Here is a 26,130-nt window from a genome sequence, read left to right as displayed (position 1 = left end):
AAATCTATGTAAGCCTTCAATATCTAAATTGCCCTAAAAATATAAATAGCCTTCAAAATCTATGTAGCCTTCAATATCTAAATTGCCTAGCCTTCAAAATCTATGTAAGCCTTCAATATCTAAATTGCCCTAAAAATATAAATAGCCTTCAAAATCTATGTAGCCTTCAATATCTAAATAGCCTTCAAAAAGCTAAAAGCTGTGTTATAACTACAGTCAACTTCTGTATAATCTTATTAAAGAGATGACTGCCAAAAAAAATTGAACTGAAACGGAAATCTAAAAAAACAAATTTTAATAAAAATAAGGCAAATATTTTAATCTTAGTTTTAATTTTAATAGAAACAACTTTAAGAAGTGAAGAAATCAATATTAGTCATAGGCTTCATGCAGATAAATATCAGGTGATTTACTAACTTAAGATGTGAAATAACTTTAAGACTAAAATTTCTACATGACTTTATGACAGTAAGAAAAGAAGAGTATAACTGAGAATATGATAAAATTAACCAATGAAAACCTTTAAATACAGAAAACAGAAATAAAGAATTACCCTTTCCGCCGGCTTCTGGCTACTACCATCACGTCCCCGCCCCCTTCCCCCTCACACATTCTTATCCCCAAAGGGCCCAAAACCTTCCCCTCATTATCATACACCCTTGAATAATGCCATTTTTTTTTTTTAAAGATGATATATTTTCATCATTTTACTTCTCAAATTTTGATATACATGTACATTTGTATATATACATGTAAATTTAATATTCAGACATGAGAATTGTGGTGTACGTTCAAAAATGGTGCATAAATTTTCACCTCAAACTTAAAAAAAACCACCCTTTGACAAGCAAGTGTTGAGTAATATAATGCAGTGCAAAAATCTACACCTTTTAATCAATGATATGCCATCAATGAATTTTATTTCTACAAGCCATATTCAATAAGCAATTCAATTAAGATAGATAACCTTAAGCAACCAAGTGTATTAATAGAAATCCACTTTGCCAAAACGCATAATAAATCTTTCTGAATTACAAAATTAACTTAACATTTATCTAGTTCAGTATTATATCTGCTAGAATAACTGTATAAAAAGCAAGTAAAATGTAAGTAAACCTAACCAGAGAGAGTTTTCAAAAAAGCTTTACAAGCTTCCTACTCAATCCGTAAATTTTATTTTATGTAATTTATTATGTAAATGTGTGGATTATTAATAAAATATTGTTTAAACTAAACCTAACCAGTGAAACCTGCAGAAAAGGCCAACATTGAAAACCTTATAGAAGATATATATACAGGTTATATGTGGAACTATATTATAACTTCCTCACTACAAAAGTGAATATTTTTGCGTTTATAAAAATGGTGTGGTGTTGGTAGTTTTGAAGTTTTCACTCTGGATCACAGGAGTAAACCAAATTGAATTTAAATACCAGGGCACAGTTCAGTCACCGAATCGATCCTGGACAGGCTATCAAGCAGTTCACCAGTACTAGTTGCCTTCACTTTTGCAAGATACTGATAATTTCTGTACATGCCAGAGCAGAGGTACAGTGTAAATGACCGTAGAACATGTAGAAAGGATTTCATGATCAATCACAAAGAAAGTGACCTGCACTGTCCAGGAATCAAACCCAAATAATCAGAGCTCTACCTATTGAGCTAACCGGACAGTTTCTTTAACTAAGGTTCTTCCTTAAAATACATTTTAATGACATGGACAGCGAATTTAAATGAAATATTAATGCGCTGTTGAACAAACACATTCAAATGCCTTCATTGTTAACTATATGATGTGTACCAGAAGTTGCCATGGCAAATATTGTATTTGCTAAAGGGAAAATTTTTTCTGCCATCTGACCTGAGGCCCTCTACTGCCTTAATTAGATATTATTTTGATATAAAAATCCCTCATTTTTATAATGGACAGTCCCAAATTCAAAGCAGGAGAAGTCCATTTTATAGGTAAGGGTAATAACTCTGAAAGTGGTCTTTAGCACAGGTTTGACTGTATATGCATGATAAAAAATCCTTGCCCAAGTCTAAACCTGAGAAACATGAAAGTTGCCACATTAAATGGGGCCCCCTTTAAATTTCATTCTTTTTATTGATAATGATCAAAGATTACAAAACAGGAGAGAGTTAAAATCAAATAAGCGTTAAGCTTTCTACTCAATCCTCGATGCAATTTATATATTGAAATTTTGTTTGAAAATATGCAAAAAGAAATGAATATTGTTTAAACCAAAGATTACAAAATTTTACAAAAACATTTGGCTTCAAGCAAAAAATGATAGAGAAAAGACATTCTACATGGCAATTTTTTCTTTAATTTTGAAATGATATCTTTTAATGTGGCAATTTTCAGAATAAGTGTAAAAATATATAATTGTATACAAATTACAAAACTAACAAAACAATTGCAGCTAGCACTGAGCTAAAACACTCCACAACAATTGTAAATTTTGCCACACACAAAACGTGCTACTAATGTGTGGACACTGTAGCCACTGACCTTGACCATTTCATCCTTAGCAAGGACTTCTTGTTCCCGCTCTTCTAACAAAATACGCGGGACCAAATCGCCTTCCAGTATTTTATTTCTCTGACGAGGTGGAATATGCTCCACTCTGCAATGTTAAAAATTTAAGAGAATATTAATTCGGGATAGGTGGCACTCTGACTTACTTGTATAGTTTCGTCACGTGATAGCACTTCCTGTTCCTTCTCTTCAACGACGTACCTCGGCACCATATCGGACTCGACCACCTGACCTGGCCGTTTCTTTTGTATAGTTTGTTGCTTTATAGCAGGTTTTGGCGGAGCCTTTTGCTCATGTAATCTGTAAAATACTTTCTAAGTTAGCGCAACAATAACAACAACAACAATACGATTACAAACACAAGAACAGAGACAACAATAATTACAGTAAAATTTTACACAGCATTTTCATCTTATGGTTTCAATTTACACATATCTGAAATATTAGAACAGTCTACATTGTGCTACTTAGCTATTGGTCAAATTAAAATTTCAAAAATCTGAAACAGCCAATCAAATTCAGTGTTGTTTTTCTCATCATCAAGTTTATTAATAAAATAAATTATATTCTGTACTATAATGCTAACAAAACAATCTGAAAATGACATCCAATTAAAACATTATGTAAATAACTCTAGCTTTATCTCACATTTTTTTTTTATAAATTATACCTCATTTGTACTGAGATATTTAAAACAAAAGCAATCATACTATCATAATAATTTAATACTCAGTATCAATATGATTCTGAAAACAGTATTTCCTTGTAGTGTTAAAAATGTAAAAATGATTGAATTGGCATTATGTGCCTTTCTAATTATAAATGGTTAGTGTACAGGTTAAAGTCAGAATAACTTTACATTTTGCCTTTGCAACTTGTGTGACTCATGGAAATTCTTTGAAATTTATCGGTAACATTCAATGATATACAGAGTGTTGCAATCATTTGTACATGTTTTTAAACATTTATCATGAACAATTACTGTTCAATCACCATGATATTGATCGGCTATAAAGGCTTTTGAAATTTATAGCTAACTTAAAGCTCAACAGAATGATGTTGACAGCCAAAAAATTAGCAAAATGTCATTTTCATTTTTAGTTAGTCTGTTTTGAAGAAAAAGTCAAGCAATTACAATTCCTGCAGCGTCAGTAACTCATTGTCGTCATCATAATGAAAACACTTCAATGTAGCCGATCATTGAAACATTTCAATGTTATCAACATTAAAAAACCCAAACCTTTTTGCTTTTTCATGAACAAGGTGCAAAATTTCGCAATTTTTCGACCAAAAAACTAATTTCTGAAGGTAAAAAAACAGAAAGATATTTTTTGACTTACCGGTATGCCTCTTTTAACTTAGAATTTTTAACAAACAAGCGCTATAACCACATGTGATGTTCTTGTTTAACAACAAAATTAAATACTGTTTTCAGAATCATGTACTGAACACACTTGTAAAAGTTTTGAAATACAAGTAAAAAGATTATTGTTTGTTTTTCTCCAAGTACCATAATAAACTCATATCACAGTAAGTATATAAGCCCTTAAAAAATACATCATGATCAACATCAATCTGTAAAACAAAACAAAAAGGCACATTTTAAAGGCACATTATGTCACAAAAATGAAAGGATTTTGTTCTGCATAGAAAAGGCAAACATGATTGTGTTTTATAATGTTTAAATAATTATGGGTTTAGAATGTGCAACTTAAGATTTATAGCCATTAATTTTGTGATATATGTAGCAAAATGTAAGCAATGGGCTGCCATACAAAATACTAATTAACTATAACTTTACTTATTGCCAGAACCCAAAGGGAAAGATGTTTTCAGGTATATGGCCAATGTATATCACTTTGAAAACTTTAAAAGGACACACGTAAAAAATTTTTTGAAAAATACAAATGATACCATTTTTTGAGGCTTAATTAATGGGCCTTTAAAGTAAAGTTAATTATAATTATACAAACATACAGCATAATATTAATTAAGGAATTTTCAATTATAATACCAATTATCAGGGTTATATGTACATGTAGACATACAGAAAGCATAGCTACATGTATATACATAGAATCTTACAAATGTTGTCATTTCTTAATCAACTTAAACTGATACAATTAAAACAATTCTAGGATAAAAAAAATTTATAAGTAAGCCTGTGCCCAGGTATATACATGTATAAATATTCCAGAGAACAGTTTAATATACATGTAAGTCTTAATGAAATTATAGCAAATGTAAGATTCTATTTCATCACATGATTTTATACAGCCAGAAAATGGGGGAAATGAAAACCCCACTAAAACACCTTTGATGGGCCATATTTATGTCAAATTTGTTAAAATATAAAGGAACAAATAATTTTAATATTCATTGAGAACCAACAGTATCATGTGATAATCTCAAATATTGTTTCTATAGCACAACATTACAATAATTGAGCCGCGTCACGACAAAACCAACATAATGGCTTTGCGACCTAAGCATGGATCCAGACCAGCCTGCGCATCCGCGCAGTCTGATCAGGATCCATGCTGTTCGCTTACAGACCCTATAACAAGTAAAGAAACTGATAGCGAACAGCATGGATCCTGATCAGACTGCGCGGATTCGCAGGCTGGTCTGGATCCATGCTGCTCGCAAACGCATTATGTTGGTTTTGTCGTGACGCGGCTCATATTATGTTTTAAATCAAACACCATCTTCACTCCAACAAACACCACACTTCAGCAAAATATTCTTCATGATATCTAGCACAGAAAACATGAAAGTGCACACAAAAAACATAAAACACCTAGAAAAGTGGGAAGGTTTCACTTGCTATTAAATGGCGTACATAAAGCTCCAATTGTTAATAAGTGTATATCATGTACATACATGTACATACCGTAGAACCACCCATTTAATGATAATTCAGGATAATTATATTTGAATTACCGGTAAATTTAATTTTTGTTTTCCGCATTTAAAAAGCAAAATTAGAAAAGAAAAGTCAGGGGCGGCAAAATCAATTGTTTGTATTGCCCAGGTTGTCCCACAGCCTGTATGGACAAGTGAAAATATTCAAGAATTAACTACAAATGTATGTCAATATCATATGGACAAGTTAAAAAATGCTTCACATAAAAACCGACAAGTAAGTCAAAATCAGATTTTGCCGGCCCTGAAAGTGAACTTTAACTTTTTATGTCAGTATTTTGTTTATCATTTTCCTTATTATTTTAGGCAATGCTATATTTCCTGTTTATATATTATAATAATTCTACAATATATTTATCTGAAAATTTTTAATGTTACCAACAAAATTAAAGATGATTATAGAAAATTTAATACACAAACAATGGGCTAGTATTTTCATTGTTCTTTAAATCAATAGCCTATAGACTTTAATTGTTAATTTATTTTTTTTTTTTTTTTTTTCTATAAGAACAACAATCTCAGTAGATAATACATCAAAAGTAAAAGATAATTCCACTGAATTTCATTGGCAAAACAAGGTATTGTAAAAGAATAATTTTAATATGAGCATTTTATAAATAAATGTAAAAGGTAATTCCACTGAATTTCATAGGCGAAACAATGAGGCAATGCAAAAAGAAACAATTTTAAACTCTAAAATTTTTATCAAAAAAGCTACTTAATTCTCTTTCTATCAACAAGTGAAACCTTCATTATTCTGTCATTAAAAAAAACAAACCTCGACTTCCTTGAAAAGAATAATGTAGTGTCAAAAAAATTTTTTTTTCACAAATAAATCTCATAATCAATCTATCTAGCCACTCAAAACTCTTTCAAAAAGTCTGATAAAAACAACATATACATGTGAATGCAAGTATCTACTTGTAAACATGTAATAAAATTGCTCCTTTTCGTAGAAAACATAATAAATTTCCAAAAAGGCAATCTACACTGAATTTCAAAGAACGTAAACATACAATCAGCAAAGTCACAGCTATCTCTGTGTGTATTTTGAAACTGCTGTTTTATAATATTAAGCACAATTTTAAAACTTTTCAAGGAAATCCAAGTTTGTAAACATAATATAAAACGTAAGTCCCAGAGTGTCATATAGTACCCAGAGTTCCATCCCCTGTTGTCAAGGTAACGATGGGTGATTACATGACCATAGTCGTCCACCCTGAAATCATGTTCATCAACTATACAATACATAATTATAAAAAATATATATATATACATGTATGCACAATTTAAAAAAAAAAAATTCTATGTTACTTCCCAGTATTATTTTTTTTTAGAAAAATTTGTAAATTACTGCAAAAAAAACTAATTTCAAATGCATAGGATAAATAAGTAAGCTTTGCATCTGTTACAAGACCATCTGAGATTGCATGAAGCAAATTCTGAGCTCAGGTCTCGTAACCAATTTGATTTAATCAGACCAAATGTCTGTTATTATCAAAACTAAAATTAAAGATTAAAATCAATATAAATGCTAAAATTTGATCATACATATTTTTTTGGTTGTTTAATTGTCAAACAAATAGTTTGCCTGCATAACCAAATTTTTGTAAAGTTTTCTAGAAGTTTGAAAAAGCATTCAATAGCAAAACATGCTATGCAACCAATGTGACACCTATTTGAAAAATAACTTATGCACAGTGTACACTCATGATGAGAAAATTTGATTAATCATGAGGTGCTTCTATTTACCCTCATGATAAAAGTTGCGATCTGTTGCTTCCGGGCTAGGGGCACTATTAAAATTAATGCTTCACTTATACTTTATTAGATTTCAAGTGTTCCAGACAACTAGAAATTTGTTCGTTTAATGACCTTATTTTGAATTTCTAGAGTTCTTAGCTGTTATTAATAGGTGGAAAAAAACAACCCTGTTTACCAGAGTAGTAGAATAGTGAAAGTATTTTCATTAAAAAAAAAAAGAAGTTTGGAAAAAAAACAGAAGATTTTAGGTAATAAATTAACAGATTAGACTTTGCACATGTATTATATAAAAGCAGTTACCCAATTGACATACAGGAGCCATAATTTTGTAATATTTCAGCTTTGAATATGGCCTGAACCTTTGAAAATTAATTTCATCTAGTTTCAGAAAATGAAGAAATATCATAATGAAAAACATGAACTTACATACAGTTCAACATACTGTTACATACAGTTCAGTCAATTGTAAACCTTAAGCCTCCAAACCACTGAGGAATACTTCTTAAGTAGTAGGAACTTTGACTTTTAGATTACCTAACCTTTGGTAAGACCAGGTCCTGCAAGTTTTCACCTTGGGGGGCCTGGAAATGCAGCTGCAGTCCTTCACCCCACCCCCCCACCTGAGATTTAGGGGCCGGCACTACAATTGACTGGTGTACTAGAGAAATGGTCAAAATGGCAACCCTGGTACTAAATCTCTCCGTTTTCAGTGAATTAAATGTAATGCAAAGAAACAGAAGAACTGTGCTGTACAAACAGCTTTGTGTTCAGTGTTGAATATAACTACTTACGAAAGGTACTTGTAGTATTCATGACCACTAAATTAAAGATAAAAACAAGGTCAGAAATTAAAAAACTGTGTTCAATATTAAAAAAAAAAAACTTGGACAAAAGTTAGAAAATAAGGTCAAAAATGAAAATCTAGGTCAAACATGAAAAACAAGGTCAAAAATTAAAAACTATGACAAAAGTAAAAAACAACAGTATTTTCTGGTCAGAAAAAAACAAAACATTTTCCATTTAACAAGGTGAAATCTTTTGGTCTTTTATGCCATAATAACTCCAATTTTCTATAACAAAACTTGGGAATTCAATGCAAAACTGTCATTTCTCTACATATTAATGGTGCAGTTTTTCTTTGAATTTGCCAATTTGTCTTACCTTCAAAGCCATCTGACCAGGCTCTATACTACTTAATTTTAGCATTCTGATATCAAAATCCCTCACAAGAAAAATGGTCTGTCCCAAAATAAAAGTAGGACATGTCCACTTGATAAATTTAGGGTGGAAAGGTTAAGTTTAGGGTGGAAAAGGTTAAAGAAAAAGCTGATGTGGAATCATGTCAAACCTATGACATATAATGTATTAATATGACAAGAAAATTAAAATGATTTAATTCATAGAAATTTGTTTAGTTTAAACATATTTATTTAAGCTTCAGATTACGAAAAAAAGTTCTTGCAACTTCTATCGATCATTTTTGAGTCTGCTACCAGTACTGGTGTCATATGAAGCAAAATGGTCTTCACCCCGAGTAGGGCTCGAACCCATGATCCCTGGTTGGTTGAGAGGCAAACCCCTTAACCACTAGGTCACTGCTCCACAGAAATTATGATATATGATATCTAAATAATGTATTATCAATTATATCAAGGTAACATTATTTTGTCTTGATAAAAAAAAATTGACATAATTGTTAAGGCATACATTCATATTACATGATGATATATCATACAATTTGTTCAGACTCTGATAATAGGCTGTAAATGTAGTCCAAGAAAGCCAATTGTGAACACACATACATGTAAGCGAGCATTTAAATTCAATTCTACACAAACATATATTGTGAAGGTGAAATATCTACATGTTTAGGTGCTTTCGAAAATTTCCATCACATTAATATGACTGCAGTAATTTATTTTAAAACTAGTCTTGTTTTATATTATGCCAATTTTCTTAGGCAATCACGAGTTTTTAAATTATCTATGCACACTGACACAGTATATGTTCTATACAGTTTGCTTCAACAAATTCATAAAGTATTTGAATAAATTAAAACTAATAAAGTAAAACTATTATACAGTATTACAAAATTCCTAATAAGGACTTTCATCAGATAATATGGCTGTGTATAAATGGTTGTCACATGACTCCTCCAGTCTCTGCATTCAACTGTTTGTACTGGGCCATAAAACCTGCTTTAAATTAATCTTAATAGTTAAACTTTTACCATGCTAAATCCCTTTAAATTATTAGACTTGAATGTCTATATATTTCAATCTCGACAAAATAACTTAATAATATCAATTTTTGGGAAAATTTCAAAATAAGTACTGACTGAATACAATGTAGTGAACAGTGCAGAACATGATCAAATGGCATGTAGGTGTCGGCTGATTTTGGTCAGCACTGGATTCATGGGCAGATGCCACTTGCAGCATGGGCTAAAGGCTTATAAAGCATGTGAACAAAACAAAGTATATATATTTGTGAACATCTGAATTTTCAAGCTATGTATATAAAACAACTTTTATATAAATACGTCATTTTCACATAACCCCATCAAAGTACCTTTGGCCTTTTTCATTGTTTCCACTGAAATTTTCCTTAAATTTTACAAGATTCCTTTTTGGTTCGAATGTTATCTGTTTTTCTCTGTAAATATGAAACAAAACCTACCAACTTGAAATATGCTGACAATACCTTAAACATTTATGAAATACATTTGTATCAAACATTAGCAGAAAAAGATTATGAAACAATATATATTATATATAAACATGTACATGGTAATAAAAAATATGACCTTCACCAAGGACAATGATTAACTAAAAGTTTTAAATGATTAAAGTTGTTATCCATACACATACATGTATTTAATCATCATTGTCTAACGGGTTTTTAGGTAACATATAAAGAACATATGAACAACTTTTCATCCTTTTACTGGTGGAGAAAGATCCTCACATAAGATGCTGTCTGCATATTTTTTGAGACAAAGACTAACACACGACTGAAACAGACTTTCCTTTAACTAACGTCACATTCTCCTCAAATGAAAAGATTTTACTCTTTATTTTCTCCAGGATTTTACTCTATATTTTTTTCCGAAAAATAAGCATCTCACACGCAGTCTAAGGTGAATGAATAGTTTCTTTTTCTATATTTATTACACTACAATACTTCAGTTCTCCTAATGAATCACACAAAATGAAAAGTGAACGAATAGTTTTGTTGTCTACAATTTCTTATGCTACAATAAATCAGTTCTCCTAATGAATCACACAAAAAAAAAAGTGAATGAACGAATAGTTTAGTTTTCTAAATTTCTTACGCTACAATATTTCAATACTCCTTTATGAGGTACGTGAATGACAACTGGCCAACAACTAGATATAGCAGTGAAATCACCACGTACTTACTTTATACGCTTTAATGGAGCGTTGAGATCCAATCTCGATTTTGTTATTGTGCTAAATATATATATTATAATATATAATTATGTAAAACACTTATGTTAAGTTTACATATTTTTCTTACAAAAATAACATTTAATATGGGAAAGAGTCAGGATGAACAATGGCATTAATTAGGATGAAAAATGACGTTTATATATTACATATGGAGTGTTATAGGCACTGGGTTTTTGAAGAACTCTAGGCTAACAGAAATTAAGTACTTCTTGATTTTTTTTTGAAACCGACATAATTATATGTCCAGTCAATTACTTAGTAAATTTAAGTAAACTATTCACCAATATTTTCAGCACGCCAACTACTGTTAACATAATTTAAAAGACACATACAAAAATATATAGAAAGGATAAAAAAAGCAAAAACAAAAATCCTACAAAGTGCATGACAGCCTTGTGACTTTTGATCTCCTTTCATTTATAACAACTGACTAATAGCACCTTCAATGAGTTTACAGAGGAAAAAGGCATAAAAAATCTCAATCAAGACGAAGGTTAAAAAATCTTTCACTTTAAACTGCTTTTCTGCTACCTACTGAAAGTTATAAAGGGAGGTAATTATGTTTATGACAAAATCCTATTAAAATAAAGGGAGGTAAATAATGTTTTATGACAAAATCTTGTCAAAGGGAGGTAAATATGAAAAAATCTTATCAAACAATAATAGCCGACATACACAAGAAAACCAACATGTAATTTAGGTTCTTGGAAACACTTCAAATTTAGTCAGGGTCAACTTCATACAGTGATACTTACATACTATCAGTGTCTTTTTGATACCTTTTCAACATAAGATACTAAATCTCTCACTAAATAATTTCTAATTTTGAATCATTACAATGCTCAAACCAAAATTAAAAAGTAGTATAGAGTTTGACCATTCTGTGAAAGTCATCTAGACTTACAAAAGGCTCTATAATTGCTTGCCTGCAAATTTTCAAACCATTAAAACCAAAACAAAACAAAGCCTCTGCAAGTCATATAAAATTTGGCCAATCTGCAAATGCACTCTGGACACTATAGTACATCATAAAATTAGTCTTTTGTAGGAGTTTGTTTCTTAACATTATCATACAACACTTCCCAAAATACAAGTACAAAAAATATTTATATCATATTTTATACAATAACATGGACTAAAAAAATTATTTAAAAAAAAAATTATTCAACATATAAAACAAGAACTGTCGGAGGACAGTAAAGCTCGACTATTCGAAAATTTGTCACAAGGGTGTTTCATTGAGTATAATAATGCTTACCTATGAATACATAAAATTGTCCGAAAAGGTACAAACTCTTCAAGTTTCAATACATTCCCTTCAGTAGTTATGGAGATACAAGCTTACATACAAAAACTAATCCAAGATTTTCTAAGTCGAAAAAGGGGCATAATTATGAAATAAAACAATTCAGAGTTATGGGACTTGTACCAATCACCTTAGATAATCACAGAGACCAAGTGTGTGAAGTTTCAATCCATTCCCTTCAGTAGTTATGGAGATACCAGCTTACACGCAAAAACTTAACCAAGAATTTCTAAGTCAAAAAAGGGGCATAATTATGTAAAAAAGCAAATCAGAGTTATGGGACTTGTGCCAATTATCTTAGATAATCACAGAGAACAAGTGTGTGAAGTTTCAATCCATTCCCTTCAGTAGTTATGGAGATACCAGCTTACACGACAAAAACTTAACCAAGAATTTCTAAGTCGAAAAAGGGCATAATTATGTAAAAAAGAAAATCAGAGTTATTGGTACTTGTGCCAATTGTCTTAGATAAACACAGAGAACAAGTGTGTGAAGTTTCAATCAATTCCCTTCAGTAGTTATGGAGATAACAGCTTACATACACAAAACTTAACTAAGAATTTCTAAGTCGAAAAAGGGGCATAATTATGAAAAAAAGCAAACCAGAGTTATGGGACTTGTGCCAATCATCTTAGATAATCACAGAGAACAAGTGTGTGAAGTTTCAATCCATTCCCTTCAGTAGTTATGGAGATACCAGCTTACATACAAAAACTTAACCAAGAATTTCTAAGTCAAAAGGGCATAATTATGAAAAAAAGCAAATCAGAGTTATGGGACTTGTGCCAATCATCTTAGATAATCACAGAGAACAAGTGTGTGAAGTTTCAATCCATTCCCTTCAGTAGTTATGGAGATACCAGCTTACATACAAAAACTTAACCAAGATTTTCTAAGTCGAAAAAGGGGCATAATTATGAAATAAAACAATTCAGAGTTATGGGACTTGTGCCAATCATCTTAGATAATCACAGAGAACAAGTGTGTGAAGTTTCAATCCATTCCCTTCAGTAGTTATGGAGATACCAGCTTACATACAAAAACTTAACCACAGGGACGCCGACGCCGACGCCGACGCCGACGCCGACGCCGACAAATGGGTGACTGCATTAGCTCGATTATTCTGCGAATAGTCGAGCTAATAATCTAGGCCATATGAAACAATTTAAAAAATATTATACATCTACTGTACAGCGGGCTAATTTGCGGGGACTAATTTTCGTGTTTTTTTTTTTTAATGAACTTATTTGCCGTGTTTTAAATTTGCGGAGTACTGAATTCTAAAATTCGATATATTCGTGATGTTAAGTTTAGAAGCAGCCACTGTAGTTTTCACGACGATCAAAATGGATAACGCTGGCATAAAACTTGCGACTTTCCGTGTTGAACTGTTTTACGGAACGTCTGTATATGAAAGTTAACAATCAGTGTTTGAAAACGAAAGCCGATTATTATGAACATTGTTCACCAAATATTCACTCACAATAACCTCATGCGAAAACCATTGCAAGTGTCCATTATGTCTTTTTTCTAATCACTGTTGATTTATATAGACATTACTAGAGTTTTTTATTTTTTACATTTTTTTATATGGATATGCCTGTTGCGTAAGTGGCAAATATTCGTGGAAGATTTGAATTCAAGGTTGATTGAAAACCGAAAAGCGAAAATGAAACATCCGCAAATATTACCCACTGTACAGTATCTATATTAATTGGTAAGTTAATTGGAAGGAATTAATAGAATATTGTACCAGTAACCAGGCCCAGAATTAGGATTTTAGACGAGAAACAAAAAACTGACTAACGCACACTTACATTGGAAATTCTATGTAACTGTTGTTAAAGTAAAAGTACCATATTTTAAAGAAGAATTCTTTCATTTAACAATATTATTACTATAGAAATATAATTTTTTCGTACTTTGCTTTTACCTTAAGAATGTAAATATTGCATAAAAATCTTAAAAAAAGTATCAAATTAGTATCAGTTACAAATATGACTATAATTTATAAAGATGTAAAAATATATCAAATAATTGATGATTTCCAAAATTGCAGCCATAGAGATGGCCACAGAAAAATATTAAATAATGAAATACACAAGAAAACAGAAGAAATTTCATTTTTTTCCTCATTCTGTCATAAAAACTTAATTTTGTCTAAGTTATCAGTTTAAAGCCATTCATGTTCCTGATTTCAATCAGTAGTGAATTTTTTTATCTACGTGTTCTAAGTAAAATAAAATTCTTAAAAAAAAATTCATCTACATTTCAAAACTGAGTCTGTGTGGTAACAAACATAACCTTAAGGTTTCTTAAGATATTCTAATTTAAAAAGCAAATAAAACATTTCATAAAAAGAAAAAATCTATACAATTGTTAAACAATTATCAAAGTACTGACAGTTAGGTTGACAACAAGTCATTGATGTAACATAAATACACTTACAGCCTCTCCATGTCTCTGTAGAAAATGATCAGTAACAGATAATTTTAGTAAAATATCAAAAATTTCTTCATCAGGAGCCATATTCTGAGAGTTAATTTAATTTCGTGGTCATAAAATTTTGTGGTTTTGTCAAAAAGGGCATTTTCATGGGCATTATATTCATTGATTGTCTATTTGTGCAAAAAATAAATGTGACGCAAAATAATCTTACAGCAGACAAAATGAAATTTCAATGGGTCTTTAAATGACTCTCATGAATTGTCATGTTCATGAAAACCATGAAAATAAGTGCCCTACAAATAGTAATGATTTTGCAAATTCAAAGTGGGACATAAGTTCAATACACATTATAGGTGGTGTATGGGTAAAAACAAAACAGTAACACATCTAGGAAACTCACTGTATCGCTTGAAACAACACTTATTTCATAATACCTTCTATAACTTTCCATAACACTTTCTAAAGCACTAAATAAGAAGTTATGTAAAGAAACCACATTTTTGGCTCTGTATTAAATATATACTCACTGTTTTGTTTTTTGAAATCTGCTTCCCTTGGTGTCTTCAAGACCAACTTTAACCATGCCTTTTCTACCTGGTGTCACTGGAAGAATATAAAATTATTTCTTTTTCACTCACATTACTACACATATTAGATTGTTGGTTTTTTAAGTCAAATCAACACCATAAAGGTTGTATGGTAACTTTCCAGCTTGTTTGATGATGGAGAAAGACCTCAGATGTTCCTGGATTATTTAAGGAATTCCACTGTGCCTGTTCTAAGTTTAATAAGGTCCATCTGCCTTTTCAGGCACTGAGAGTACAGACCCCGTGTAGAACCACTGACGTTTTTTTAGCTAATTATTGGGATAGTTTCCTCACAGTAAGAGAAATCAAAGGTCTCTGGCAGGATTGAACCTGCAGTCGTAAGGTGCAAGTGATCCTAAGTCTGTTCACTAATACATCAAGTAACAAGGCCCTTTCACTATGAGTTAAGGTGATGTTTTCAAACTTAAAAGTACTTATACGTCAGTGACTATAAAAGGAAGAGTTTAAAATACTTTTCAGCATAAGTATCAAAACTAGTTTATTTAGTAAACACTCATAAGTTCATACATTATATAAAAATAAAACTTGAAAATGCAATTATCTGTAACAATTTCTTTATGTGATGCTTAAAATAAGTCACACAGTTCTTGCTATTTTTGTTTCATGGAATTTTTTTTTATCAAAATAAACAGTCCTATATCACTTTTAATTAAAAACACTTTTAATTAAGATGGTATCTTGAAATAATATCTTTTTCTAAATATTTTAATAATTTATTTTTTATCTGGGAATAGTATCAAAATCATATAAATCAGCTATAAAGATTATTTTAAGCATAACCTTCTTTTGAAATAACCATCTATATAAAACAGCAAACAAAATTTTATTCAAATTGGCAGACTATGTTTGTTTAAGATTGTTCATTATTCAGTACGAAAAAGGCCACAAGGGAATAACATGCTATAAATACAGTTCCTATTATATACAAGTTACAATGTTATGTACAATAACTGATATACAAGCAAATAGAATGTAAACTGCGTTTCTATAATGTTATCATACTGGAAAGAATTGTTGGGAAAAAATATTAAAATTTTTATATTCAATAAAATTATTCACCATTTGTTGACAAGGGTAGAAAATAATTGTTTCATACCTTGTCTTCTTAAGATATCATAAAAAAAATAGTGATTTTATTAACTTTTTTCTTATAACTGTTATATTTACAATGCAAGTTTCCAAGATTGAGTTAAGTCAATAAAATTAAGACTTTCATGCCATACTGTGGGAGCAACACATCTGGTGACACTCTGCACATTTATTCAGGCACAAAATAAAACCTGGGTAAGATCACCAGCCATTAAGTTGTTCTTGGACCACAAAACAGCCAAATCTGGTATTTGCATTAAGTTTAGTTCAGGTACTATCTTTAACCTTAGTAGAATGAAACGTTTTAGGATCAGTATTAAATAAGTTCTAAACATTAGACTTCTTTTTACTTAATTAATAATCATTCTTAAAGATTTTTGATGTTAAAAAGCTGTTTTCATATACTGTAAATTCAAAGTCTGGCACACAAAAACTTACTCTGATCATGATGGTGATGATGTTGATCGGCCTCCGGTTTGTCGCTGTTCCGCGCCCTAGCATATTCCGCTCTCTTTATCTTTACTTGTAACATGAGTAAGACCTTCTCAATCATCCCAGGTTTACATAAACATAAATCATTTATCACATCATCGGCTAACTCAAAGTTCATTTTGGAAAACACTTTTCTGAAAATTCAAAAACAAAATTTTATTGATAATTTTTCTACAATAAACCTCCTTTTCAGTTACAATTATTAAAGCAATCATTTTTTTCTCCAATAAACCTCATTTTTAATTACAGAGCAATCTCTTATTCTTTCTCATGCATATGGACTGGCTGCTAATTGTGCCATAAAAAGTTTTTGACTTGTAGCAGAAAGAAAACACGAAAATCAGACCAATATTTGTCACATACCATACATGTTACATAACTTTAATAATACAAGCATTTCTTTGATTTGTTAAACAATTTACCAAAAATAATACAAAACTAACTTTTAAGTTCTCATAACTTAGCTCATATGAGCTAATGGATAGTAACATTTATCTTTTTTCTTTATTTTAAACATAATAAAAGCAAAATATAGTAATAATGTAATAATAAATATATACATCACTTACAGAAAAGCAGAAAACTGTTCAAGTTAGTATTTAAAATACAATTAGTTTATTAATTAGAATCAAGAAAAAAAACAGGACTTGATTTGACACATGCAATCTTTACAATTTTGAAAAGGGAATTTTAAAAAAATATCTTTTACGAGTATCATGTTAATTAAATTTAAAAAGGGTACAAAAGAATGGTGGGTTATCAAAATGAAGTTAACAGTCAATTAATAGAATAGTCCAGTCATATTGTATGTATTCAATGCTTGTGACCTTCACCTTCAGTTCCAGCATTTTTAAAATTAAATCAGAATAATGCTAATTACTGAATATGTCAAAAAATTTATAGAGCCAACATTATAGACCCTCAGGTCAGACAAAACTTATGTGGAGGCTGGCATGCCTTAACAATTTGTATATTGCTGGCAAAAGCTTAAATCACTTTCGGTCCAAGTAAATTATATGTTAACTTAGAGCATGAACCCATAAATATATAAAATGCAATATCAAATTCAAGCCCTGTTTTTTGTTAATCAGAAAATAAATTCAAAACTTTCAATAGCAAGTTCGTATGTTATAAGCATAAACATGAACATTTTAAAAATTTCTACAAAATACAGAAAGAACAGAATGATAAAAAAGACAAAGGTAATTATTATGAAAAAGTAGTTTTTAAATATGCTATCAAAATAGTTTGTGAATTTAACCATTTTCCTGTTGAATTTTATAATGGATTGCCCAGCATCCAATTTTGGCCCTGTCCATTATATACTTTAGGGATATCAAGATGAAAATTTATATCAGCACACAGAGCCCTGTCAGATACTACCAATTTGTACAGACCCACCATTTTGCCGACTATGCCTCAATCTATACTTGTGACAAGGCTTTTTATTTTCAATTCTAGCACTTTAAGGGCTAATACCATTGAAAAACAATGGAAAATGGTTTGTGCACAGTGAAAAGTATACAAATGTATAGAAAAATGAAGAATAAATTAATTTTAAATTTGATTTAAATATGGTATGTTGAATAGCATACTCATGTACAATTAAAATCTTCAGTTTGAAATCTTAAGGTTTGCAAACATTATACTGACATCCACTTTAAATGTTCTTATGTAAATAAAATTGAAATACTTCACCTAAAGCTTTTAACAGATCATATAAATTCAGTAGTTTTGAAAAGCGGTGAAAACGGGCCAACATGATTTGCGGAATTTTAAAGTATGATAAATGCTACCAGCAGGCTAAGAGTTAATGTGAAACGAATCTCAAATTGTGTGCTTTAAGTTTCAATAAATTATTTTAAAAAAAGAAAAGAAAATAAATTGGACGTCAGTCCTTTTAATGCTAGAACCTAATAGAAAATGCATAACACCGGTAGAAAACAAATTACATTGGCATCCTTTCAAGAAAGGTCTGAATACCAAAAACAAAAAAAAATGGAGAAATATTAAATTTGTGGAAAAAATCCTGCATCCCTTGAACACTATTTAAATCATGGTCAAACTTTAAAAGAAAAACAAAATACGTACAAATTTGCTTGCAGTACTGTACACAAAATATTATCAAATATTCATCGATTTTTCCTATCATTAGATTAGATTAAAAAAATTAAGAAAAAATACAAATTTGTTTACTTCGTACATAAATATAAATTCATATTTTTTTTCTGACCAAAGAGAAATATCTACGCTTTTGAACTGTACACAAAAACACTAAAAATACATCAATTTTCATCCAATCACCTATGAGGTTAATGGTAACATAAAATCAATCCATCTATTCATTTTTACCTGTTCAGGTAATACCAGTTTTCCTTTTTTTTGTTTGTATTGTTGGCTGTGGTATAGTTGTGTAAATCAACAAGGCCTTCATCCGGGAAAAAATGCCTTACACATTCAGCCACTAACACTGAAAAAATCGAGTAACACCATGCGGAAAAAAAAATCGAGTCACGCCAAACTATTGAGCTAACGTTACATGTACATGTAGTGCACTAGCAAAAAAATCTGCAATATCTCCATCCACTCTGACGACCTAACTATCAACAAAAACGCCAATGTAAAAACCCTCTGTTCAACTCTGTTCAATAAAAAAGAAAATTTGTGAACTATATGATTATACTGTTAAAGCGATAAAAAAGACAGGCTGAAACTCTTGATTAAATATCGTGGTGCTATTGCTTTGGATCTGAAGTGAACACAACATAACTGACCTTTGAACCCAAAGAGTGAATGAAATAAGCTGAACAAAAGCATGAGTTTTTTAAATGGATGAAGGCAATGAGATGAAGGCTGTTCATGCAATTGTTAAATATTTCTATCATTATATTACTTTGGTTTATGTTAAAAAGTGCCAAACTTGGCTAAATTGTTTTTATGTAAAAAGAACTCAAATAATAATGAGTGCGATTGGTTTTTAGACACAGTAGAAATATTTTTCCTTAATTAAGTCATCCTTAAATCATAATCATAATATGCCTCGGCATAAATGCAAGTTAAATTTTTAAAGTAAAACTTGCATGAACCTCCTATCACAATTATGCAAAAGAAATTAAAATTTAACAACCCTAACTAACATTTGAAAAATTAAAAAACAAAAATACAAGATCTCCTTGCACTTGGTAAATTTACTAAGAACTTGAAACAATCTTTAGGTGTTATTGATTTAGAAATTTATAGAATTGATAATCGGCCTCGGTGTATTTAATTTATTTAAGCACTTATAGACTGATAATCTCTTTGTTTTAAGTACTTAAACTAATACATCTGATGGCTTTCTTGTTAGTGAAATGTTTTTAAAGCCAGTATATTGTTTTAACTAACAAAAAGTCATTAGTAAAAGGTATCAGAAGCCAATATATATTGTTTTAACTAACAAAAAGTCATTAGTAAAAGGTATCAGAAGTCAAGGAATTTGTTTTAACTAATCATCATTAGTAAAAGGTTTCTTAAGCCAATATATTGTTTTAACTAACAGGAGTTAACTAGTCTATCTACTTAAAATGGTGATCAGTTAAAGTAAAAATCAAAGAAATTACAATATCTGGATAGATCTGAGGACTTTCATTTCAATTTATACAATCCCCACCCTGCTGTCCCCACCCCCTCAAACGGAGATGCCCTGCTGTAAAACTGGATGTGTCCATTGTTATTTTAAGTGATTTTTAGCAGACCACTAATTCCAGACATTGCAATCTTCTTTCTTTACAATATTTATTGATGCTTTGAAGATGGATGAAAAACAACAAGGATGATGGATAAAAAATAAGGCAACAAAAAATGTTTGTTTCTGGTCCCCAGACCCTGGTCCCCAGACCCAAAATGAAAAATAAAATGAGCTAGACATTAGAACAAAAAAAATAACCACATTCAAGCAAAAACCATGAAATGCAAAATAATACAAATGTAATAAAATAAATAACTAGTAAAACTATTAAAAAACAAATTCTTCTATAAAGAAAATGATCCCGAAGACAAGGAACAAACATTTCATCTGTATGCCCTATAACAAACAAACATGAAGAGTTTTGAATTTCTGTGACACACAGATGGAAGAACCAGTAATAACTTGCTTTGAAAACTAAACTCTTTGTACTATACCTGTTAAGGAGGTCCCAGTTACATTGTTTTGTGCCTGTTGAATTAGCTGGGCAATAGTTATGCATTTCAACCATTTTAGGGAAAAAATGGTGCATAATTTCCGCTACTAGAACTGAAAGTACAGGGTGCAATGAAATATTAAGAAGGTTTACCCTCTCAATGGCTTAATCATGATTCAGATTTTTTTGTTAATCTGGTTTCTGAGCCCAATATCCACTGGAACACTAAAACCTAAACTGGTAAATGATGCTGTTATCAGATGGAAATGAAGATTAGCTCTATACATTTACATGTAGATATAATTATGTACATGTACTTGCATTAAAGATTGCAACAAAATGTACAACACAAACACAAGATCATGCTTGTCTATCTGGAATGTCATGGAATGATGATGTATAAAAAAAGCCACATGTCAGTTATTCTTGAAGTTACAGCCTCTCTTACAAAAGAGTAGTCAACAATTTTGTAAAAATATTTTGTTTTCTGTATAATTTATTATAATCAGAACTTAAGCTTGACAGAATAATTCATTCTATATGTAAATGACAATAAAAATTTCAATCACACAATTATGATAAACAATTTACATCTTAAAACTATGACATGTGGCTTTATAGGTTTGTTAAAAGCTATGCTAGGAATTGTTGAAATCTATACTTCATATGCACAGCCATTTATAGTTTAGACCTAAAAAGAACATGTGTCTTGATTGATTTCTGCATTTGAAAATGACCTAAAAATCACTTCCAGGGCTGAATAAATAAATAAGTAGGATGGTGACCCCACTTTAATCCCTTAAAATTCATTTTAAACACCCTTTTTAATTGTGCAAAATTTAAGAAAGTCTGCCCTTCTATCCGTATGTAGAAATTGTATAAGAAAATGTTATTAAGCATTTACAGAACTGATGGCAAATATAATACTTTTAATTTCTTAATTCATACTCTTGCAAAAAACTCCTTGAAGTTTGTTTATATGCCACACATTCCATGAAAAAAAAAAATGTTGGAGTCTAAACTAAACATGACTGTGCGTTAATATTAAATTATTATTTTTACATTTTTTGTATTTGAACAAGATGTTTTTTAACAATTCAAGAATTAATGTTTTTTATTTTATTAGGCAACTATCTAACTTATATTACTTCATGAAGTAAAAGATTATTTAAAAACCAACACTAATGATGCGTACACTTCAAACCCAAAGCAGCAGATCAGTTATGCAACTGTCGATTGCTATAACTGAATAAGTTTGAGAACAGTCAAGGGAATTTCTGGATAAAAAAAGCAAGGGATAAGCTATATTTGTAGACAATTTAAATAAGTGGAAATGTTCCATATATCTAGCATCAAAGATATCAATTCCAATCATTAGCTGACCAAATTTGTAAGCTGAAATGAAAACTCTGCAGCAACTTCTTGTCTGTTTTTATCTACAAATTAAATCTTCTTTTCATAGACGAAATTTTATTAAGAATTGTAACACATGTATACAGAATAGCAGAGAAAGGTTTTACTTGCAAAACACAACACAAATATAGGGCAAATTTATAGCAGAGTTTTTCTACTCTAAAATATATATATATATATATATATATATACTACTATATGTACTCATCCACTTAAGCTTTAAGTCTTATGAAGATCAAGTTCAAAGGACTGTAAAAGTTTGTTGACAATAATCCCAGTAGCAATTCTCAAAATTATTTTATGGTAAAGTCAATGTTATACTTGAGACATTGTATGGGATGAGTACATATATACGAATGAGATGATTTTATAGCCATTAAAAGAATGAATTTATCGAGACAGAATAGATGAAATAAAATATATAATGCAACCACCAGTTATTTTTTTCAACTGCAATTTTTTTATTATGCTATAAATAGATTAGCAATGGGGTTCAAAAAACTGGCAAAGAACTTCATAGGCAGAAACTATATTGAAATGAACCATAACTGACAAATATTTTAATAAAAATCCATTCAAGTAAAACCTTTCTCTTGCATTATAAGTTTGTTTGTTTGAATGTAAGTAATGCATAGTTGAAACAAAACTTAGTTCCATGCAGCAGATGCTATTAAAAAACACTAAAGCATTAATTCTGAATGATTATTTTTTTCCAATCAAAACACCAAGTTTTTTTTAAAAGCTTAACTCTCAGTATGAGGTTTACATCATCTCCATGGTTTCAGGAGATTGAATAGACCTTTAAGTTACATTAAAAATTTTAAGTTTTGCCAAACCATGCATTACTGTTGCATATAAATAAAATCTGAGCATTATATCATATACAATGTATTTATCTCTTTCATTTTCATGATCTTTTCATCCAAAACTTAGTGCTAAAATAAAGGTCAATGATCTTTAATAATCATTTTATTTTACAGTTGATGATTTAAAGACATATATGAATATCTTAATATTTACCCAGATTTTATAAAGTGAACAGTTCAATTATTGTTCATTCCAACATCAGGAGATTTTTACCTGAAGTACCATGACTGTAATGGTACTCTTACAGTCAATACATATAATACCTGTTTAATTCTTTCCAGTTGTCCTTTTTAAGTTCAAATTTATTTGCAGATGGTAATACCATTCCTGTATATTTTTCTTTCGTAAAATGCTTTATAATCTCTAGCACCATCACTATTCCAATAAAACAAAAATAAACTTGACCTATAATCAAGTGGTTTAACTTATTACCTATGCCAATACCACAGTCATATTTATGTTTTTGTCAATACCTATTAATGCATTTGTCAAAAACATAAAATGAGCCATTTATATACAAGTAATTGTGCTTGTAAATTCTGATTTCAAAGAAAATGTCATGTCAATCATGAACAGGATCACTACTACATGGCCACATTTTTATTTTTCAAAGTTCACGTTTTATTGAATAAGAAATATTTTGACATTAAAGTCTTTCTTAGTTAATTTAGATTTTCAGAAGCTTTTCTGTCTTATTTCAAAATTTTAGAATTTCAATTAATATGTATCTATATAAATAGAATAATTATGTGTATCATAAATTAAAATTGAATGTTGGACACATCAGCCAATCAAATGAACAAATGACACAGATCTATCATGTGTTGCAGATCGGATCTGAATATATGTCACAATGGTATGGTTGGTACCCACCCATAACATGGCTTGCCAAGTTGCCACAAACGTCAGGATACCAAAGGGATGGATATTCCAATCTCAACTTCAAACAAATGTCAGATACTTTTTTGCATTTTCTACACCATATTCTATCATTTTTAAATGGTTAACCTTAGTAAATTAATTTCTAAAGGAAAATAATGTCATTTAGGAAATTAATGTCATTTCCAGACTATGTCATTTTGGAGCACATGGGGTGACACCTTATGGCAGATGAAATTTCGAGCATGTTTAAAATTTATGAAAACACCAGTCTAATATTAAGATATCTAGAATGTTCAGCCTTATGACCATTTCAATAACAAAATCTAGATTTCTTTATAGCGAGCTCGACGAGCTGGCCCGAAGGGCCTGCTCGCAAAGCGAGCTTTACGGTAACGCGAGTACCTGGTTAAGTGATGGTTTTGAAAACTTTCGTCCAAAGTACCGAATTGGACACATCGCAACCTTTCGAATTTAAAGATAACGATAAAAACTGAGGAATTCTGACTGAAAACGGATGTGTAGACTGGTCACCCGCGCCATCTATGGGAACCATAATTGGGCAGGGAACCAGAATAACGGAAGCTGTGTATAAAAAATGAAAAATGAAGGCGCCATTTTGTTTGAAATCTGATAAATAAAAACAATTTTTTTGTCGAATTTTATTGTGAAAACTATCTAGAATGAAAGAAAATGGTCTAACTAAGAAAATGAATCCGAACACCAATATCTTTTATTCAGTCGTTAACGCTGTACAGACGTTGAAAGTATTGTTTACATGACGTCACAATGTAGCGCCAAACAGCACGTGCAAAACAAACAAATCAAGTACGCTATTTTAATGTCGCAAACGTTTTCAGTTTTACATTTATTTCACTTTAAATAATCTTTATTTCGCTTGAAAAATTATAGAGTGAAATAAAATAAACAAAGTTTTATCAACGTTTTCAAAACTCGTTATTCATTTCACGACAGGGGCGGGGCCATATTTAACACAGTACGTGTGACGTCACACGCACTCGTTACTGCATTTGAAATAAAAATAAGCGATTATTTCATACTATTTCACGTAAAAAGTACATCGAGCTCGCTTTGAGGCTTTGCCTTTTTCATATTAAATTTTATAATTCTTTTTCACACAAAATCATGAAAAATATACATATGAAGATAAATTTACCTCCGTCAGAAAAATCCCTGCTAATATTTCGTTTTGGTCTTGAAAGTGGAATACTATCCACCCATGCATATAATGATTCCAGTTCTTGTTCATCGAGCTTTTCCTCCATTTTATCATGCTCCGAAGGAGTCGATGTTTTTCCTCCTTTTGTTTTGGAAGTCATGACTGTTTTTGATAAGGAACTAGTTCATAAAAAAATATGACACTTATTGTAACTGTAAGTGTTATAATAAGTCCAAAATGTGGGAATAAAACAAAAATATTATTTTTCGTCGTGCAGAGGATCGGACATTTGTTTATCTCGGTAACGAGGCTTCCCACAATTCCAAAGCTTTGATTAAGCCCATTGCATGCCGTTATGAAACCGGACAAAACAACAGGTGCCCGTTTTACCCTCAGTGATTACGTTTATTTTTTTAAGATTATCATTTATATTTTAATGCATAAATCACCCCATTCTTAACCCTGTTAGTTCGACAACAGTTTGTGAAGTCCACAATATATAGATATGTATTGATTTTGTTAAGAATTACAGTACTGTATTACGTCGTTTCCCAAAAGCAAAGCGTTATTAACTCTTCTTTGCACCCTTCTGTAGTAATGGCTACAATCATTTATTGAATATAAAAAACAATGCAAGGTGTTAGAAATAGTGATAGTGTACTGGACCTCTAAAGCTTCTCAGTCCACCCGATATGGCATAGGACGTGAAGGATAAAAAAGATGCAAAACCAAAACACCTTAAAAAAAGAAACCTGTAAATAGTCTTCAATAATTATGTTCATGGTTTTCGTCAAGATAAATGACAGTTGGTACTTTAAAAACATGAAAAATATACTTAGGGAGTTGTCAAAGTGCATGTAGCCAGCGCTGATTTGAATCCAGTGACTGTCAGCGTTGACTGCAGACTTAAAATATGGAAAGAAATGAATACTTCTATTGTTACATGTATTTGATGAAAAAAGATGGTAGGCTTGATTGTGGTAA

The 26,130-nt window shown here is 30.6% G+C and overlaps 1 protein-coding gene across 46 annotated transcripts in view; it reads right to left on the bottom strand.

Annotated features, from left to right (window-relative positions):
- Nucleotides 1–25,491, bottom strand: part of LOC132724610 (sperm flagellar protein 1-like) — a 32,732-nt gene extending 7,241 nt beyond the window's left edge. For 2 of the 46 annotated variants that reach the window (XM_060709503.1, XM_060709536.1), the window contains exons 1-8: nt 25,144–25,491; nt 19,000–19,117; nt 16,594–16,781; nt 14,986–15,061; nt 14,459–14,473; nt 10,654–10,704; nt 6,624–6,686; nt 2,516–2,630 (exon numbers count right to left, since the gene is read on the bottom strand). In XM_060709503.1, coding sequence (XP_060565486.1) covers nt 2,516–2,630; nt 6,624–6,686; nt 10,654–10,704; nt 14,459–14,473; nt 14,986–15,061; nt 16,594–16,781; nt 19,000–19,117; nt 25,144–25,306 — 789 coding nt within the window. In that variant the 5' untranslated portion in view covers nt 25,307–25,491. Of the gene's footprint in view, nt 1–2,515; nt 2,631–2,688; nt 2,843–6,623; nt 6,687–8,022; nt 8,050–9,802; nt 9,887–10,653; nt 10,705–11,459; nt 11,484–13,827; nt 13,846–14,458; nt 14,474–14,985; nt 15,062–16,593; nt 16,782–18,999; nt 19,118–20,808; nt 20,921–23,350; nt 23,463–25,143 lie in introns of all 46 variants that reach the window. The other 44 variants (XM_060709496.1, XM_060709535.1, XM_060709528.1 and 41 more) reach the window with 39 other exon arrangements.
- Between the last annotated feature and the right edge of the window lie 639 nt (nt 25,492–26,130).

The sequence above is a fragment of the Ruditapes philippinarum genome, unplaced genomic scaffold (genome assembly GCF_026571515.1).
Source record: "Ruditapes philippinarum isolate M1 unplaced genomic scaffold, ASM2657151v2 ctg2012_1_1_1_1, whole genome shotgun sequence".
NCBI classification, from domain to species: domain Eukaryota; kingdom Metazoa; phylum Mollusca; class Bivalvia; order Venerida; family Veneridae; genus Ruditapes; species Ruditapes philippinarum.
The sequence above is the reverse complement of the archived record's forward strand: the minus strand, read 5'-3'. Positions and strand labels throughout refer to the sequence as shown.